This window comes from Equus przewalskii, chromosome 19 (genome assembly GCF_037783145.1).
Source record: "Equus przewalskii isolate Varuska chromosome 19, EquPr2, whole genome shotgun sequence".
NCBI lineage: Eukaryota > Metazoa > Chordata > Mammalia > Perissodactyla > Equidae > Equus > Equus przewalskii.
In genome coordinates, this window is record NC_091849.1 from 46,204,296 (window position 1) to 46,223,613 (window position 19,318).

General features: G+C 40.5%; 1 protein-coding gene across 1 annotated transcript in view; it reads left to right on the forward strand.

Moving 5' to 3' along the window:
- The first annotated feature begins 16,013 nt into the window (after nucleotides 1-16,013).
- The window catches only part of CD2AP (CD2 associated protein), a 130,098-nt gene continuing 126,793 nt past the window's right edge, over nucleotides 16,014-19,318 (forward strand). The window contains exon 1 of the mRNA XM_008523644.2: nucleotides 16,014-16,675. Coding sequence (XP_008521866.1) covers nucleotides 16,672-16,675 — 4 coding nt within the window. The 5' untranslated portion in view covers nucleotides 16,014-16,671. The remainder of the gene's footprint in view (nucleotides 16,676-19,318) is intronic.

A 19,318-nucleotide genomic window follows, 5' to 3' on the forward strand; every position in this document is an offset into this window, starting at 1 on the left:
CTTCAAAAATTCTTGTACGTTATTACATTCTTTACCGTGATATAGTCTTTGATGTCAAAGTTTATCGATTTCTTTAGCATAGTATTGAAGACATGGACCAACTTTTATCCCATTACTTCTGAGTAAAGTAAAACTACGTGCTGATGTCAGGAAACGGAGAACTTTTGTATAGTTGACTTAGAGTGTGTGACCTGTAAGGCAGATACCTTTTGCTACTATGAATCAGGAGTCAAAAATGGTTACTTTGCACACTTATAGAGTGCTTCCTATGTGATGGATAGTGTTCTAAGGCTTAAACAATATCAACTCATTTGACCCTCAAAACAACACGATAAGATATGTACTATTATCATGGCCATGTTATAAATGAAGAAACTAAGGCACAGAGAGGTCAAGCAACTTGCCCAAGGTCACACAGGCAATACGTGGCCTAAGTGCCACATTAGGTGACAATAAGTCACTTCTCATGGTCACAGTACCTTACCTGTTGGGTACAAAACCAGGACCCAACCGCCTCCTGAGGCCCTCCATTATGTCTACCTCATAATGCCAGATGCTTCAAAAACTAATTTTATTTTCTATTTCACTAAAATTAACATTCTCTGGTGTATTTATTTCAGCCAGTTATTAAGAAAAATATAAATCTGATTTAAAGTAGTTCATACCAAGGGGTATTAAATCATGAATAGATTCCGTCTTCACACAGTCATGGTTGCACAAGTTTTTACATTTTAAAAGAGAACATGTTACTTTAAAGGAATTAATCTCAATTGTAATATTTTTCAAAGTTTAGGAGGGTCAGCTTTTGGGGTCCAGCAGGAGAGACCTAAATCTCAACAATCTAGCCCCAAACAGAAAAGCTCTGGTTTTCCATGTAAGAATTGTGCATAAAATTTCACTTGGGAAAATAAAGGAGACTTCCCTGCTTAAAATAATAGTCAAGTGAATCACTGCTCTAATGAACTTTCTGGCTCTTCTTCCCCTGCCCTGCCCGCCATGGGACACATTCCATCCATCCCCTCCCCCAGAAGGAAGCACTTAGGGGCTCACAGAACAGGGCGGAACTCCTCTGCGTTCAGCGAATTTCAGGAGGAGTTCCGGGAAGTAATTTTGAGCAGACGCTGTGAGCTTCTCAGCAATGTGAAATCACACCACAGAGGTGAACATCTTGGCGACAAGATTATCCTATTTGATACCTGATAGCCACATTTCTCAGCATCCTGGCCTCAACAATTATTGACAAAGAAAAACTTTTATACTAGGCATTAGAGGAACGGCAAAGTCACCAGCCTCCTCTATGCATAGTCCCACGGCAACATTCCAGTCCCCTTAGAAAAGGCCTGAGTCATTGGGAGCCTGGATTCCTCACCCCAGGCAGGTGGCCCCTCTCCTGCTTCTAGTAGCTTTTCCTGCTGAACAGCTGAGATTGCATCTGACAGAGTGTCTGCAACTTTGTCCTTTGATGGAGCCAGATTTCTGGTCACGGGTCAGATCACTGCTTGAAGCAGTTTCTTCCTCCACACCCAGTGAATTCTCCAGGGAATCATGGGAGTATATGCAGATGTCTACAGGCGCATGTTGATAGTATTGAAAGCAGCCAAGAATTGTCTTCCTGGTTCTAGTCAGTGATTAACTTTTGAAGGCAATTATTCTACAGCTAGTTTAATTATGCGTGTGTGTATGTGTAGGACATAGAAGACCCGGTGTTTCCACACAAAGCTTCATGCCCCTTCTGCTGATCAATCAATGGCTCAATTTCAAAAGATTGTGACAATCAGTGAGTCAGTAGTAACACGAGTAAGTTTCAGAGATCTGCTGTCCAACACAGTGCCCATAGTGACAATAAAGTATTGTGTACTTAAAAATCTGTTGAGAGGGTAAATCTCATGTTACCACAAGAAAACAAAAGGCAGGGGGCCATAAGGAAACTTTTGGAGGTGATGGCTAGATGTTTGTTACCTAGATTGCAGTGATGGTAACAAAAGTGTATACTTATGTCCAAACTCACCAAAATGTATACATTTATTATGCACAGTTTTTTGTAACCAATTATACTTCAATAAAGCCGGGAAAAAAAAGAGAATATCTCTCAACTGCCTTAGAAGGAGAATCAGCATACCTTCTCCCAGATGCTGTACTGTGGTCACCTAGGGGCTGACTAAACTGTTTTCCACTTGACTCCTTTAGCCTCTGGGAGTCCACAGGCCAATCAGTGATGTAAGCCCAGAGGGATCAACAAGCTCATTGCAGTTAGAGCTGATTCCACATTTCTCAGAGAGAAAGCCTTAGGTTACCATTTCTGCTCAGTTCCTACTGATAGGCTTAATTTTATATAACTGAGTGAGACTCCTATCACTATGTACAGTGGAAACATGATTTTAGCCCATGGCAAAGCAGATTTTGTCAAGACCTTTATAATAAAGTTTTTATATGTGTTTGATGATTATTAAATGCATATGTGCAGTAGGCTTGCCCTTTCTGAAATTTCAGTTCCTCATCGCAACTGCGTGCTCAGGCTCTGCTATTTGAAAGACCATCTCTAACTACCAAAAGCGGCATAAATCATCTCATTGTTGTCCCCAGCCAAAATACCACTTCCTCTTGATTCCCCATTTCTGTCCCCATTTCTTTAAATAAACCCTTTTTCTAGTCTCGCAGGCTCAGCATTATATTTAATTTACGCCTCAAATATTTGCATAGTTTAATAGTTTTATTCTTGCAAGACTATCCTATAGAATTGTTCACTTTTGGCATCATCTACAATCCTTGCAGGGGCCAACAGTGGAATTGTGGTTCCTGGCTATAGAGTTCAATCCAAATGGTTAGCCTTACCCAAGAGATAGAAAATTGAAAGTTAGTCTTTTGTGCATCTATTAGTTAACTAGTCACACTAAGAAATGGGAAAGTAAAAAATGCGAGCAAAATGCAAGGTAAAGAAAATATCCAAATGACAGTAAAGATTATTTTTTACCCATAAATGATGTCAAAAATAATAAAAGTGATATAAAACTAAATTTCAGTAATTATCAATTACTGCTTCACCTAACTGTGCTTTTCCTCAACTAGACCAAATAAAAGTCATATTTATTTCTGTAAGTGTTCATTGACGTGGCTACCCTGGTCTGTGGACCAGCTGTATCAGAATCATTTGAGATCATTTTATTTTTATTTTGGTTTACTTGGTTTTGTTTTTCCCTATACTATTTTAAAAATTATTTAGTTGTGGATAACCAATACATATGCAAAGCACCAATTTCCGTAGTTATGAAGGCTGTACAATGAAAGTAAATTGTCCTACCACCCATCCTCTAACCACTCTGTTTCCCTCTCCAGCTGTTCACTGCACCAGTTTCTTGAACTTCCTTTCAGAAACAAACCATGTGTGTTTTTAGCAGATATCATGGTTAATTTGTTTAATATCCATTTTTAACCTCCTGCTGGTATGCCTTCCTGTGTTGCAGAGGCTAGAAAGCTAAAAATAACATCTCCCTGACTCCATTACAACCAGAGTTCCTGATGTGATTTAGGTTCCTCTAATCAGATGCACTTGTCTGACACTTGATTTTGAAACTGAGCTAAGTGAGGAGAGAGACAGGGCAGGAGGCATCCATTTTCCTGGTGTGGACCATGGCAGAGGCCACACGATTTGGCAGCGTAGTACCGGGTTCGCAACTGAGCAGAGGCAGCTTGCTGATTGTAGTGGAGGCAGTGAAGCTTTTACAGACAACAACAGCCTTACCCACCACTTCCAGGTTCCATAGAAATATACTTGATCATATCAGTAGTTTCAGCTCTCTCGTGGCCTGGTTCTGCTTTGTGTTCTTCAGAAATGACTCCTGGAAGCTTAGCTAAAGTCTAGTTAGTTATTCAGCCAATACTTCTGAGGCCATTGAAATAGATTCTTTTCTGCTTAAGCTAGGTAGAGTAGATTATGTTCTCTGCAACTGAATTTTGATTTATAAAATGTATATAAATACATCTGCTGCCGTAGGCAGAATAATGGCCCTCCATAATATCCCCCATCCTAACCCTTGGAAGCTGTGAATATGCTTTATTAAATAGTCACAGGGAATTAAGATGGAATTAATGTTGCTAATCAACTGATTTTACAATAGGGAGAATACCCCGGATTATTCAGGTGGGCCCAATCTAATTTTAAGGATCCTTAAAAGTGGGAGAGAAACAGAAGAAAACAGTCAGTCAGAGAAAGACATGACTACTGAAGAATGATCAGAGAGATGCAAAGTTGCTGGCTTTGAGGATAGAGAAAGGAGCCATGAGCCAGGGGAATGTGGGTGGCTTCTAGAAGCTGAAAAATGCAATGAACTATATTCAGTGTAAAAATACATATTGAGAAAGAGTTTGGGAAGAACACTGTATCCTTTGTGTGCCATAAACATTTATAAAGTTTTAAATAACAATACAAGGAAGAAAAATAGAGATTGCGTTTTCTATAACAGCAATTTTTGTAGAAGTGTTGGGAATGTTGGCACTCATTTCATTAAAGAAAATAACATTTATGAAGTATATTTAATTTTTCATTATTTCTTTCCAATTAAACATTGATCTTTCAAGAAAAAAAATCTTATTTGGGAATTCTTTCCATTGTGTGATGAGAAATTAAAGGCAAGATGTCAATTCTACCATTTCAATATTTCATGGAAAGGAAAAGATTCAAAATTACATGTGACGCTCCATTTTAAATTATTTTCATTCAGACATAGCAAAGACTTCTAGGAAAGCAAAAAATGCGAAACAACCACCAATTTTTTCACTAATCAAACGACAAAACAAGATTTAAAAAGAATGCTCTGAGAATTCCATATTCTTGTGAATCAACAGAGACATTGCCCTAGTCAATTACCATTGGAGGAGGGAAGCTTGCAAACTTGGTCGCAGGTCCTATCTGGGCAAGGCCAAGCTAAAAGTATTACCCACTCACTGACTGCTGTTCTAAGCATTGCAAAATATGCATAACAATGACCGTAGGATCAACTGAGTAAGCAGGAGTGCTAAGAAATTATTGTTCCTGCTCTATAATGCCAAATTTAAAAATTCAACTTTTAACGTCTTAAATAAAATTGTAATAATAATTTTAATGAAAGGTTCAGATTTATTCCTGTATGCCAGAATTTCAGTCTATGATGGTGATATCCAACTCTAACCATGAGTTCTGATAAAGATTGATTTTTAATACTCAATCAGTTGGAATTTAATCAAAATGTATGTCTGGCATACTTTTAATGCTCAGCTAGGCTTGGGAACCATTTATCTACTGAAAACGCACATGTGGCAGGTCCTGGCTAAATTGGTAGTAGAAAGATAAATATCTGCACAAAGGTACACAAGACAATTTATTAACTACGCTACCTGGCTTGGAGCTTGTTTTAGATTTTGACTCACTCTTTCTTGCAGGGGAAAGGCCGTTTTCTAATTCTAAACATTTAAAACAGTTTATTCTGAAGATGAGTAATTAGGGTGAGGGGGGGTTTAGCACAATTTTATATTAAAACATTAAGAGATAGTAAAATACAAACATAGGAATAGATAGATCAGAGTCCATGAACTGATCAAGTATATGCAGAATTAAGTATATGATAAAGGTAGCATTTCAGATTGTTACTGAACCAGGTTGATTTTGCCCACTGCGTGATTATGCTAATCACCAAGATGAAGAGTTTGCAGCAGAGAAAGGGATAATTCACAAGGCAGCCAAGCAAGGAGACAGGAGAACAAATCTCAAATCCACCGCCCTGAAAATGGGGATTGGGGATATTTATGGGATAAGGGGGCAGGGTGTTCTGAAGTATGGGAATAGATGATTGGAGGTAAGGAGAAGTGAGGTAATTAATGATCTCTGAAAGTGTAGCCAAGCTTCAGGGCTCTCCATAGGGTGCATGTTCACAAAATGGTGGTGTTACCATGATCTGAGGGTGGAGTTTTCAGCTCCTTGACTTCTAAGGGTCCCCTATCAGTCATCCTTGCAGGCCCAGTTGATGAGCCAGTGGTCTTAACCAGCCTGAACTGGACAAGGAGTCAACTCTCAGGTCCTGAAAAACTCAAGCACCCATTACCATGGTGATGCAAGCATCAGAGATGTTATCTATAGGGTGGGTTTTAGTAATGCTTTATCTAACTACTTTTGCAAACAGACAACTAACTGAGTATAAGGAAAGCAAGTTGGCCCCCAGTTTCCAGATTCATAGGAGAAATATGGATTACTATTGTCAAACAGTATGATTAGCTAGTCATTGGAGGAAAAACAAATCTGAATTCCAATCTTACTCCATCTACTCTAAGTCAAATCCAAACATATCACTTTAAATGTGAAAGTGAAATTATAATCACTAGAAGTTTTATAGTTTGTGAATATTCAGCAAGCTGTACACTTATACACTTTTGTGATTATATATTATTTATCAATAAAAAATTTAAAACTAGACAAAATGATAGGTTGTTTTTATAATTTTGGAGGAGAAAAGGCCTTTCAACTGTAACATAAAACTCAAAAGCCATTACAAAAAGATTGATAAGTCTAACTACATGCAGGTTTAAACCTTCGGAATAGCATAATAACACCATCAAAAGTAAAAAACAAACATCAATGCAAGAAAACATATTTGCAACACTTTGAGCAGACTCTATCAGGCAAGGGTCCAACCAGGAAAATATATCTCTAAATGTCTGAAACAGAGAGAATCTACAGGAATTGTTTTCATTGATGATGAAAGAGGTGATAAGCCAAAAATATTGTAAGCACTCCAGAAGTTGTCAACAGCAGGTAGCCTCTTAGCCCCTAAACTGGAAGGGAAAAGGGAAGATGTGGTATTCCTAGAGCCCAAGGGTCAAGGACAACTAGCTGAAGCCAAAACTATGCAGGCCTCTCTGTTGGAAGCAGAAGCCAGAGGGACATAGTGGATGCTGGAGATGCTGCTGAAAGCAGGGGATGGGCATGGGGATGGATTATCCCTTCCTCTGGCCCTCTGTTTTAGTTTCCTATTGCTGCTGTAACACATCACCACAAATTATGTAGTTTAAAACAATACAAACTTATGATTTTATAGTTCTGGTGTTCGGAAGTCTGACGCAGGCCTCAGCAGGCTAAAAACAAGATGTTAACAGGGCTGCATCTCTTTCTAGAGGCTTTTGAGGAGAATCTGCTCCCTTAGCTTTTCCATCTTCTAGAGCCTACCTGCCTTGGGTCATGGCCCCTTCCTGCATCTTCAAAGCTAGCAATGACTGGTCAAGTCCATCTCATTCTACCATCTCTCTGGTTCTCCTCCTTCTGGCTCCCTCTTCCACTTCTAAGGACCCTTGTTGATTACTTTGGACCCACCTGGACGACCAGGATGCTCTCCTTTATTTTAAAGTCAGCTGATTTACAATCATAATTCCTTCTGCAGCCCAATTCCCTTTTGCCAGGTAACATAACATGGTCAACGGTTCTAAGGATTAGGATTTAGGCATCTTTGAGGGGCCATTATTCTGCCTTCCACGTCTGCCTCTCATTGTCCAAACTCATTTGGAAGCTGGCTGACTGGAAAAGCAATATGCAGGGGTCAGCCCCCATATGCACCCTTGACCCCACACACACCCAGGGGAAAAGAAGAAATGGATCTAAGAGCAAATGGATACCTGGAAAAATAACTAATATCACTAAAATAAAGAGTTCTTAGAAATCAATGAGAAAATGATAAACAAAATAGAAAAATAAGCCAAGGATATGGGCTGGCAGGTTGGCAATTTTCAGACAAAGAAATGAAATAGTCAATATACATATACAAAGATTATTAGCCTCCTTAACATGAATTGAAACAATGAGCTATAATTTCTCTCCTACCATAAGGCCTAAATTCAAAAGATCATTAATTTTGGTGACAGTGTAGACTGTTGAAAAAGAGTAAATGTTACAACCTTTTTGGATGGCTTTTGATCTAGCAATTCCACTTCTATGAAAAATTTCACACATGTGCAAAAACATATGTACAAAGATGTTCACTGAGGCAGTGTTTATGATATCAAAAAATAAAACAAGCTTGAAATTATTCAAATATCCATTAATACAGAGTTAATCAAGGTTCAGTAAAACAACGGAATGAACCATTTGAAGCAATGACTTGATATGGAAATAAATGCATTGGCATGGAAATATGTCTATTGAGAGATGGAAAAAGCACAGTTGCAGAGCACTATGTCTAGTATAATTATAAGTCATTAACATGTTAGAACATGAATAAAAATTCTGGTTAATATAAAGCAAACTGTTAATAGTGGTTGTTCTGAGACGTGGGCTTCTTCATGACTTTCACCTTTTACAACAGTATAGAAGTTCCTAAAAAAATTAAAAATGGGACTACCATATGATCCAGCAATTTCACTTCTGGGTATTTATCCAAAGAACATGAAAACACTAATATGAAAAGATATATGCACCCCTATGCTCATCACAGCATTATTCACATTAGCCAAGACCTGGAAACAATCTAAATGCCCATCAATGGAAGAATGGATAAAGATGTGGTATATAGAGAGAAGGAAAAGTATCCTTGGCCATAAGAAAAGATGAACTCTTGCCATTTGCAACAACATGGATGGAGCTTGAGGGTACTATGCTAAGTGAAATAAGTCAGATAGAGAAAGAGAAATTCTCTATGATTTCCTTCATTGTGGAAGATAAACAAACACATAGATACAGAGAACAGATTGGTGGTTACCAGGGGGGAAGGGGCGGGGGGGAGGAAGAAAGGGATAAAAGGGGACATTTGTATAGTGACAAATGGCAGCCAGACTTTTGGTGGTGAACACGATGTAGTCTATACAGAAGTTGAAATATAATGATGTACATCTGAAATTTACATAATGTTATAAACCAATGTGACCTCAATAAAAAAAAAATTCCCCCTACAATGAATGAATGAGTGAATGAACAAATAAATGGATGAATGAGTAAACAAGAGAGATTTTCCCTTAGGCCTCTTGTCTGACAGTTCTCTCTCTCAATACATTTGCTTAGAGAGTTCCTCTTTCTCAGGGTCCTCCCCTCATAACTGAAACTGTCCCCATGTGCTTTCAATTCCTGTCTCTACAAAGAGTCTGCCATGAAGTTCTTTTCCCTTTCATTTTGGTTTAGGTGATATTCAAATAGACCCTTAACTAACACTTTCATTTGGGGAAGAGAGATCTTATACGAACTTAGAAACAGAAATTCCTCTAAGGCTCTTTCTCATGGCCTAATATAATTTCCCGGGCCTTGGAAAATTGATGGTCTTTTAACAAAACTCTGCTGTGTGGTGATCACAGCATCTTTCTGTCCTGTAAATGTTTTATTTAGTTGTTTAATAGGATTCTGAAACATTGAGTGACTCTTGGAATCCTGGGTTCTCGTTCCCTACCTGATTTGAGGTATAACCGCACATGGGCAGTGACTGATTTCCTAACCAGCAGGTCATGACTCCTTAATGTATTTTGAGCACAACATTATAGTGTTGTAATAGCCTGGATTTCTTCATTCTTTGTATACTTTTTAGGGTGAGAGGTAAGGTTGGAAGAATAAGGTGGTGGTTTTCTGGTGAAAGAGAACACATGCATGCGTATAAACCCAAGTATGTGTCTGTGTAGAGGCCGGGCTGATGAAACTCAGACTTCACCTGTCAGCAGTGGCTGCTCACATGAAGACTATGGGGGAGTTAAGACTGTTCCAGTATTTCTCTCACACTATCAGTGTTTATTTCACTACTCCTTCCCACCCCATCATTCTTAGAAAAAATTATGACCTTGTAATACATAGACTGTATCTATTCTAAATACACATCTTCAGCTTTATTGAGATGATATTTCTAAGAAAATTCAGGTATGTAAAAATTAATTTAAAATTATTACTTAACTTTTTAAGAGGGCCTGTCTTCTATGAAAAAATAGATGAGACCACTTAGTTAAGCTTATAACTTAGGTAATCACATCTTGGCTAATCATTTCCAGGAAGAGTTGGCCAACAGACTGGCGAATAATTCATTTGTAAGACAGCTTTCATAAGAAGAATCTGATCTAATCACTGAAGTAATAATTCCTTGATTTGAAATCCTGAGGATACAGAAAAATCATTTTGCAGTGTCTTTCTATTGTTAAATTTAATACATAATTATTGAGCGCCTCCTATGTGTTAATAGCTGGCAAGAATGCAAAGACAGTAGGACATAATGTCAGAATTCATTCAAAGGCCATCGTTGTCATAACAGGAAATGAAAGTTGTATGATAACGCTATATTATGAAAGAAAATATACCAAATGTCCTAGGAGAGGTATACACACAGTGTATGTGAGGAAGGAGAGAATATATCTAAGAAAGAAGGAGTCATGTAGGAGGTGGCATGTGAGAAGTAATATAGATGATATACACTGTGTACTTGGGAAGTGCTACTTCCGCCCTTAGACCATAAGCTCCAGGAGGGTAGGAAAAGTGTCTCCTTTATCACTTCTCTACACTCCTCTATACAAGCACCTTGTACAGTACCTGACACACAGTGGGTCCTCAGTGAATGCTTAAAGGAAGGAAAAGACATTAGCTTCAAGTACCTAGTCTGTGCCAGTCCCTTTCCTGGTTGATCTTTATAACAAACCACTGAAGAAGGATTCCTTTAGATCCTCCTCCCATCCCTTTCTTTCCTCCTCCTTCTCTTTAAACAAAAGAAGAAATCATGGCTCAATGAGCAAATTGACTTGAGATAGGCTGGAACATCAGCTATGGAATTAGCCCTGAGTTCAAGCACAGGCTATGCCACTTACTAGTTATGTAACCTTAGGCAAGTTAATTACTAGTCTCAGTTCCCGGCTGTGTAAAATGGGGGTGATAATACTAACTCAAAGCATTGTAATGAGGGCCAAATCAGATGAGGTATACGAAGTGTGTAGGTCAGTTCCTGAGACTTAAAATGGTCAGATGGTGTACACTGTTATTACTGTTGCTATTGTTGCTAATATCGTGAAACAAAAAAATAGTAGAACCTACTTCACTGATTTAAGGAATACATGCTATTAACGTGTAAAAAACATTGTTTCCTTAAAATAGTCCCAATAAGGTTCAAGATTATTCTGTGAAAAGATATGTGATGTTGAGGGAGGGTTAGGAGATCAAAGAAGCTACCTAAGTAGGGTTTGCTAGACTGGACAAACTGGATTGACACTCCAAGGACAGCATTAAAGGGTGAGGAGAGATATGGTATAAGATAGAGAAAAAGGGTAGGAAGGAAGAATGAAAAAAGGAGGAGGAGGATATAGTCTAGGAAATTCAGGGTGAAGAAAAAGTAGCCCAAGTATAAAATCATGAGGGTCCGAATCAGAGATACAACTGTAGAGAGGAAAAAAAGGGATATAGCCCATGTTGAAGAAGAATCAATTCTGTAAAGAAGAAGGTAGGCAGAGTGTGCAGGAGATCATTTAGAATGACTGAGCCTCCCTGGTTATAACCTGGAGGTATCAGTATAAGCCTCAGGAGTAAGGAGGTTGAAATGTACCAAGTTTCACTTGAATTCACCCTCAGATATTTGAGTAGATGTGAGAAAAGGCCAAGCTGGGTAAGGAGGTGTGGGCTGACAAGGAGATTGAGGAGCTCTGCTTATGAGCCATGTATAGAATGTGGTGCAATTGTGGGAGGGGTGAGATGTGGCCTGGAAACCGGCAGAATGGAATGTGAATTCTCAGGAATATGCAGAGAGGAACGTCTTGGTTTATGAGTTTCTTTTGCTTTGGCAGGCATATAATTCTGGGCATCAAAATAATGTCAGAACAGGCAGTTGAAAAGCTCCAATGTCAGACGGGACATAACCTGCGTTATCATCTGTGCATTAAAGGAAGTTACAGGGATTTGAAATAAACTTTCCACTTCTTGTTTCAGAAACAATTTATGGCTAGGTGATCAGCTGTCCATAAGGAAAAATCACATTCCTTAAAGGCAGGGTTTGTGTTTACTGCATTGCATCTCTCACAATGCCCAGAATACATAGTGCTTTGTATATTATATGTTTACACTTTTTTTATATTAGTAAAAAACATATTTACTAATTGGTTGAGGGTAGTAAGTGCTTAATCAATGCTTATTGGACCAAAGGTTTTATATCTAACTTTTTTGAGATGTGTGATTTTTTTTGTGATTGTAGACATGGCTGAAAGAACAAATCAATTACCCACTTAAAATCCTTCATTACCTACCTATAACTTCTAGAATAAGACCTCAAATCCCCGAGCCTGGCCCCCCAAAAGGCATCCTAGGGGTTTGATTGTACACCTGCTTGTTGGCCTGGCTGTCTCATTACCCTTCCTCTCCTTATTGGACTGCTCCAAGGTACACCCAAAGACTCCCCAGTACTTCCTCTTTTGAGGGCAGGGACTATATTTTCTGTCTCTGTATTTATGGCAGAGCAGGTGCTTGTCTATAACGGGCGATCAGTAAATGTTTGTTGAGTTGATGAACGTGGACTCATGACTCAAAATTCTTTACATAATATTGTGTGTATGATTAAATTGCCTGATATTTGAAAAACGCAAATGTATTTGTCAGTTGGGATTACTTAAAATATCTGACCCTTCAAAAGAGAGTGGCTGTAACACTTCAAAAAAGTCATGCTTCTTGAAAGAGACTCTCTTTCAAGGCCTACGGGGTTGTATTATTTACCCATCATACACCAGCTCTATAGTGACACTGCCGTCTGAATAAAGTGCAAATAACATTATTTAAAAGGTCCTTTCAGTTGGCAAAGTCCTGAGTCATTTGGATGGGCTCATCTTGTTTTTAATTAAACTTTTTCTTAGTGGGCAATAATGAAAAGTGCTTAGAGTGGTCATATGTTTGAGTACATTCCTCAAATTGCCAGCAAAGTAGCAGGATTTTGTTACAAGCCGATGGGCCACCAGTCTGAGCAGCGAGATTTTCCACCTTCAATGACCTCACAGTGTAGGCATGTGTTTGAGATTATTATTTCCTGCGATTTTTTCTAAAGAACGATTTTTAAAACTCAGGTTATACATTGACGTAATTTGTGCTTAAGTATGCAGTAAACTAGCCAAAGCAAAACAAGATAACTGTAAGAAAACCAGCCAGGAAATTTGGTACTGTGGAACTGAGAATAAAGAAACAAAAATAATTAGTTGCCTAAAAGATTTGAGCTAAATGAGTGGGTTAAAAATAACACAGTCGAATTAATATTTAATTTTCTTCAGAATAATCTCGCTGGTTGGAGGAGTTTACCAGAAGGAAAAAAGGCAGATGATTTTTTCAGTATGGATGTTGTCTGATAAATTCCTAAGAAAACATTAAGAAGAAATGATGTCAATTTAGCATGAATTAGGTTGGTCTGGAAGTGTGTCATTCTCACAGAGATTGTAATATTCTCTTTGATCCCAGATCGACGTGCTCAGTACTCAGCAGGAAACAAAGAAAGTGAGTGGTCAGAGTGGTGTTAGTCCATTTGTCTGGGAATGCAAAGGAGGGTGAGGCCAGACGGATAGAGAAAACCTAATTCATTACGGGATAGTAAGGAAATTAAGGTAAAAAGAGAAGATAATTTGTTTTTAGCTGAAAGGAATTTGAGGTTAAGACAAAATATAAGTATGAGATTATCTTCTCACCATATTTTCTATCATCCAAGTAAGATTTATTGCTGAGGAAAGCAATGTTTTCAGTTAAAGAGCTAGTTATACAAAAATGTGTAAAATATAGTGCCATACTTTGAAAGCCTGTTAAAGTTGGGGAGGTGAGAATTACAAGACGAAAAGAGCTCCATGGAGTAGTTAACTAACAATTGCTTAGTATTTGAAAGTTTAGAATGCAGTTTTACATTCAATTTTCTAAATTGAAAAAGTCAATTTCTAGATTTCGTTCTTCTATTGAGATTTCCTGTGGCTTTGCCTTTGGAAGACAGCACTCCCTTGGGAGGGTGAAACTTCTTAGCTCTAACTTCAGTTTTCTCCACCTTTCCTATGGGTCCTATTCCCTGATCCTTTCAACTTCTTCTAGGATCCAGAATCTCAACATTACCTCAATGGGATATTGCCCTCTGAATCTGCAAAGTGATTTTGCTTATTTTAACTTTCAAACTTCTAAAATATGTGGTTTATTATGGAAATAATACAGATCCTGGGATTTCTAGGATAGAACTGATTGTAAATATTTTATCTTGTTATCAGATCATGTGACCTGACTTCAGGTTAAGAAAATATGGTCACCTTATCTCCCAGTGGCCTCCACTTCCTTATCATTCATTTAGTCACTGAAACCTTTAACTTTTCTGTTACACATATATTCTGAATAAATATATAGATACATATATAGTTACACATTACATATTGTTATACATATTCTGAAATTATAGTTCCAAAGGTAACTATATCATCAAATCCAGTGGTCTTTTGTCCGCCTTCTGTTTGTTTTCCTTAACCTCTTTCAGTTTTATTCATTGCCCTTTCTTCTCGAAATGTCTAGGATCCTAGAGAAAATAGGAATTTAGTTCCCTTCCAATATATTATTTCTTTGTTTCCTTTCACGAATCCTCTTCTTCTCGCACCAGCCTCATTCTTTCAAATTTTAAATGGTTTACTTTCTTATGGGGTGCTGGAGCCCCGCAGATTCCTTTAAGGCTCAGGAATATTCTGTTGGCCTATCCACTTCTACTTCTTACTTTTAGGGCTCCTCCAGGCTGAAATTATTGCCTTCCTCCAAGCTTTAGCTCAATTTATACCTTCCCCCTGAAGCTTGCCTTACTCATAGCCATTTATTTTCCTTTAAATTTTCAGGCATTTCATCCTCACTACCACATTCTATTAATAAACTATGTGTTCACGTCTCACTTCCTAGTTAGAATGCAAAATCTTTGAGGATAAGGGCTGTACAGTACTTGAGTTTTGTTTTTCTTCTTTTTTAAAAAAATCTGCTTGGTAGGGGACAATGAACTTAACACAATAAATATTTGTTGTTTGAAAAAAGGCACAATGTGTTCCATGGTTTCAATACAACACAGCCAACATGTACATCTTGTTTAGGTATGCATATTAAATTTTTTTCTTTTCTTCCTTTTGGCCTCTGATTGTGACTGACAATTCTTGCTATAAAAGTACCACGGGCAATCTTTTTAGAAGTAATAAAAGAACTAAAAGGCCGCAAACGCAGGCCTGCAGGAGATAGTGAGAATGGATATTTACAAGGTTACTACTAAGTACCAGACACTGTGCTTTGCATTTTAAAGATTTCTTTCAACAGAAGCAAGAAACTGAAGTCCCGTGAGGTTCGTTAACGTATTCAAGGTCCCACAAAAAGTACACGGCTGTGCTGAGTTTCAGAAACTCAGGTTTGCCTGATTCCAAAGGGCAAGGCGGCTTTACTGTTGGATGATTGTGAGAATTAAATGACACGACTTCTTTAAAAGCACCAGGCACAGTAGTTGGCGTTCAACAGATATTGCTCTCACACACATCTGTGCGGGAATTGGGTCTACTTACATAAGAGGGGGAAAAAAACTGGCTGAATTAATTATACTGGCTTCTAACTCTAAGAAAGGCTCATGTTTGATTAAATAAACCTCTGCCCTTCTTCAAATTGAGGCTAGAAAAAATGCCTGGCAATATTTCAGATCATGACTATTTCTCCCCGCGATCAGGCAAGAAATTATTTTCGAAGGAGAAAAGGGATTTAGAAAGTTGTCTTCAGCGGAGAGAGACTGAAGGAACCCAGTAATTTATTCCTGTAAAACAGGATTTATTTTGTGTCTAGGGTTTTTTTCCCACGAAGAAATGCTTCTGATTCGTAAAGAACTTTGCAACGTAAACGGCGGGGTCCCGCTAACAGCTGGGCCTCTGAAGGTCAAGAGCAAGCGGGCTCGCCTTCTCTCGCCGCCGCTTTGCTCTGCAAAAAGCAACACCGCATCGCCGCTGCGGAAAGCGGCGCAACCCAGGCTCACTTTGCCTATCAGCAAAAACTCTTTGTACACATCTGAGGCGACAAACCATACACAACACCCGGGCTAGCTGTTGCGAACGACAGGGCGGAAGACTAGCCACAGCTCCGCCGCATTCCTCCCCCATCCGCTCGCCGCACCTGGACGCGGGCGGCGCGCGACCCCCGGCCGTGACGTCACCGCACCTGGCACCAGCGGGGGGGCCGGGTGGTGAGCCGGAACGCAGCGGGGGCGGGGCAGGGAGAACGAGAGATTCTCGCGAGATTTGCCTCCTCGCCAGCCCGACTCCCGGCACCTTCCCGGCCTCTGTCCGAGTCTCCCCGTCAGTCTCTGGCGTCGCGTTCTAGAACGGCGGGTGCCGGGGGAGCGGCGAGGGGCGGGTTCCCGGGCTCGGTCGGCGTTTCGGGTTGGAGCCAGCGGCCGGGACGGACCGGCAGGTCCCACCCCCCGCGGGAGCGACCAGGGGTGGGAAAGTCGCCCTCCAGGCGGGCGGGAGACGGCCCTCCCGCCGCCGCGGCTTCGGCGGAGGAGCTGCCGCCGCCGCCGCCTCTTCCTCAGGGGCTGCGCCGACGGGACTGTGCGGAGCGCCGCGGGCGGATGGCGGCGCCTCCTCGCTCCGCCTGAGCTCCGGACGGGCACGAGCGGCGCGCAGGGCCCCCTTCCTGCCGCCACAGCGGCCGCGCGAGCAGCCGGAGGAGAGCCCGGGCTTCTCCCCGCGGGAGCCCCCAGCATGGGTAAGACACGGGGGGCGCTTCCCGCCGCCCGGCCGGCCCGCCCGCTGCGGGGAGGCGGCTCCCCTTCCCGGGCTCCGCAGGGACGGCCCGCGGCTCAGCCCCTGCGGCCCCGCCGCCCTCCCCGCGCAGCCGTCCACCTTCTCTCCTGGCGGAGCGGTGAGTCTGAGGGCGTGCGGGTGCCTCCTCTCCGCTCCCCGCCCCCCCAGCCTCTTTTCCTGCTCCCGGGGAAGGTGCGGGAAGGCGTTCAGGGGCGCCCGGGCACCCCTCCTCGCCCCTGCCCCAGCGAAACTCGGCCTGGAGCTTCCCTCTCTACTCCAGCCCCTTCCTTCCCTCCCCGTTCCTGGGCGGTGGGGGAGGGCGATCAAAAACTTGACAAAGTAGCACTTTCAACTTCTTTATCTTCTGTGGGGCTTTGTATAGGTTGGCCTTTTAAAAAGTTCGTTTTTGTTAGAAAACGCAATTTCCCCCGCCTGCTTAAATTTGCAAGAGATGCTTCGCGGACGGGGAAGCTTGAGTGTTTACCCTGTTTCTACCTAGGCAAGTGTGTTGGCACTTGGATATGAAATCTCTTCCCGAGCGCCGGGTTGGGGTTTGATAGGATTTCAGGGTTGAACCCTTTGAGAAGCGGTTTCCTGTTTGGAGTCAGACTTCCTTGCTAGAGGAGGGAAAAGTACAAGGCCTTATATGTTATTTACTAAGTGCTTTAAAGTTTTGTTTGGAGCTAGAGAAAGAATGTGTTGCAGCCTGTTTTGAAAGGGAGTTTTCTTGAGGAATGTAACAATTCTTTTGGTAACAAAGTGCGGTGTCGGCTAGGCTCTCTCCCCCCTGTATCGTTCAAAAATTAAAAGCAATTTAAAACAGAACTTTTTTTTTCAAAAAATCAAATATGTGCCACCATAAAGCATACATTTGTGCCACCGTAAGGCGTAAGCATGTTCTGTAAGAGTAATTCCGATTTTGGTTTTGTAGAGTTTTGTACGAAGTAATCCTAATTTTTGCAGGAGGACGCTATCACTTTTTGCAGTTGAGAAGTTGGTACTGCTTCGTATCAACAAACTATTAACCGAAATTAATAATTCATGAAACTAGCAAATGATTTAGAAGCAGGACAAATACAGAGTACTGCTGATGTGGCACCTTCTGCCCACACATTGTTTTGTGAGAAATGCTTTAAGCTAGTGTTTATAGACATTCGCCCAGCTCCTCTGTTTTTTCTTAGACTTTCTACTTTTATGTTCCTTCATCTCCCTCTTGCTTTCAGGTAACACTTTGTAGACAAAGTGCTCTTAAACTCAGAAACAGTAAAACCTTTGCTATTTGGAATTTTGGAATGAATTCCTTTCTAATTGATTAGTTGAGCTTACTGGGTAATTGACAGTTTATTCCTTTAAGTATCAGATTGTAACAACACTTTAATCACTTTGGATGAAAACTGTACTAAAATTAAATATGCAGTTCCTTTCTGTGTTAAATAGGATGCAGAATGTAATTAAACTCCTTGATGACCCAGGGTCATCATTTGTGACCGTCAGTTACTGTGATGCCTTGAGGATCTGTTGGATTGTGTATAGGACTGTCGATCAGATTCCTTGCATTTCGAAGTTATTTAAATATTTTTCTGCTTTGCTGTTGGATGTGCGTGTCACTGGGATCAGTGTCTCCCGTTAGCCTCTCTTCTCTGATTTTTGTGCAAGTGTGGAAATCATATTCAGATTTGTAATTCTGCATAAGGGAAGGATAAGACCCTTACTAAGTGTGTGAAATCTTTTCTTGAGAAAAGTACATGAGTATCAATACTTGGACATTGGAGTACCTATGTTAATTGTCCAGAGGCCTTTTCTTAGTGACTTCTTTGCTGTGTTCTGGTTAGGTGAGTTGCCAGATTATTTTGGTAAAGTGTGATGTTTGCATCTTCTCAATTTGACTACCCAGAGTGTGTTTTGAAGGTTGATTCCTTGGGGGCATTTGTAGTTAATTTTTGAAAGGTATCTGTCAGACATTTCCATATAAATGTATATTTTAAATTTATTGGTCATGTGATAGTTTACTTTAAAATTATCAAAAAAGTGATCACTTAAGGGAGTTTCCTCAATATAAATCTCATTTGCTTGGTTTTTTTTTTTTTGGAGGAAGATTAGCCCTGAGCTAACTACTGCCAGTCCTCCTCTTTTTGCTGAGGAAGCCTGGCTCTGAGCTAACATCCGTGCCCATCTTCCTCTAGTTTATACGTGGGACACCTACCACAGCATGGCTGCCAAGCAGTGCCATGTCCGCACCCGGAATCCGAACCAGCGAACCCCGGGCCGCTGAGAAGCGGAACGTGCGAACTTAACCGCTGCGCCACCGGGCCGGCCCCTCATTTGCTTGGTTTTGTTATCAGCAGTTTTTATTTCTTGTGATTTAAGATGATAGCTTAAAATATTTACATGATATTTCATCAGGTTTGTGATAAAATGAAAAATCTTTAACTTCTTTGTTTGAAATATCTTGGCTATCTATTAAGTGATGGTTCCTACTTTTAGGTGGTACAGCTGGAGAGTGAAGAGCATGGACTGTGGACTAGCACAGCTTAAGGCCAAATTCTGGCTCCTGCACCTGCTCACTGTTATGACTGAGCAACTTACTTAACCTCTCTTTGCTTCA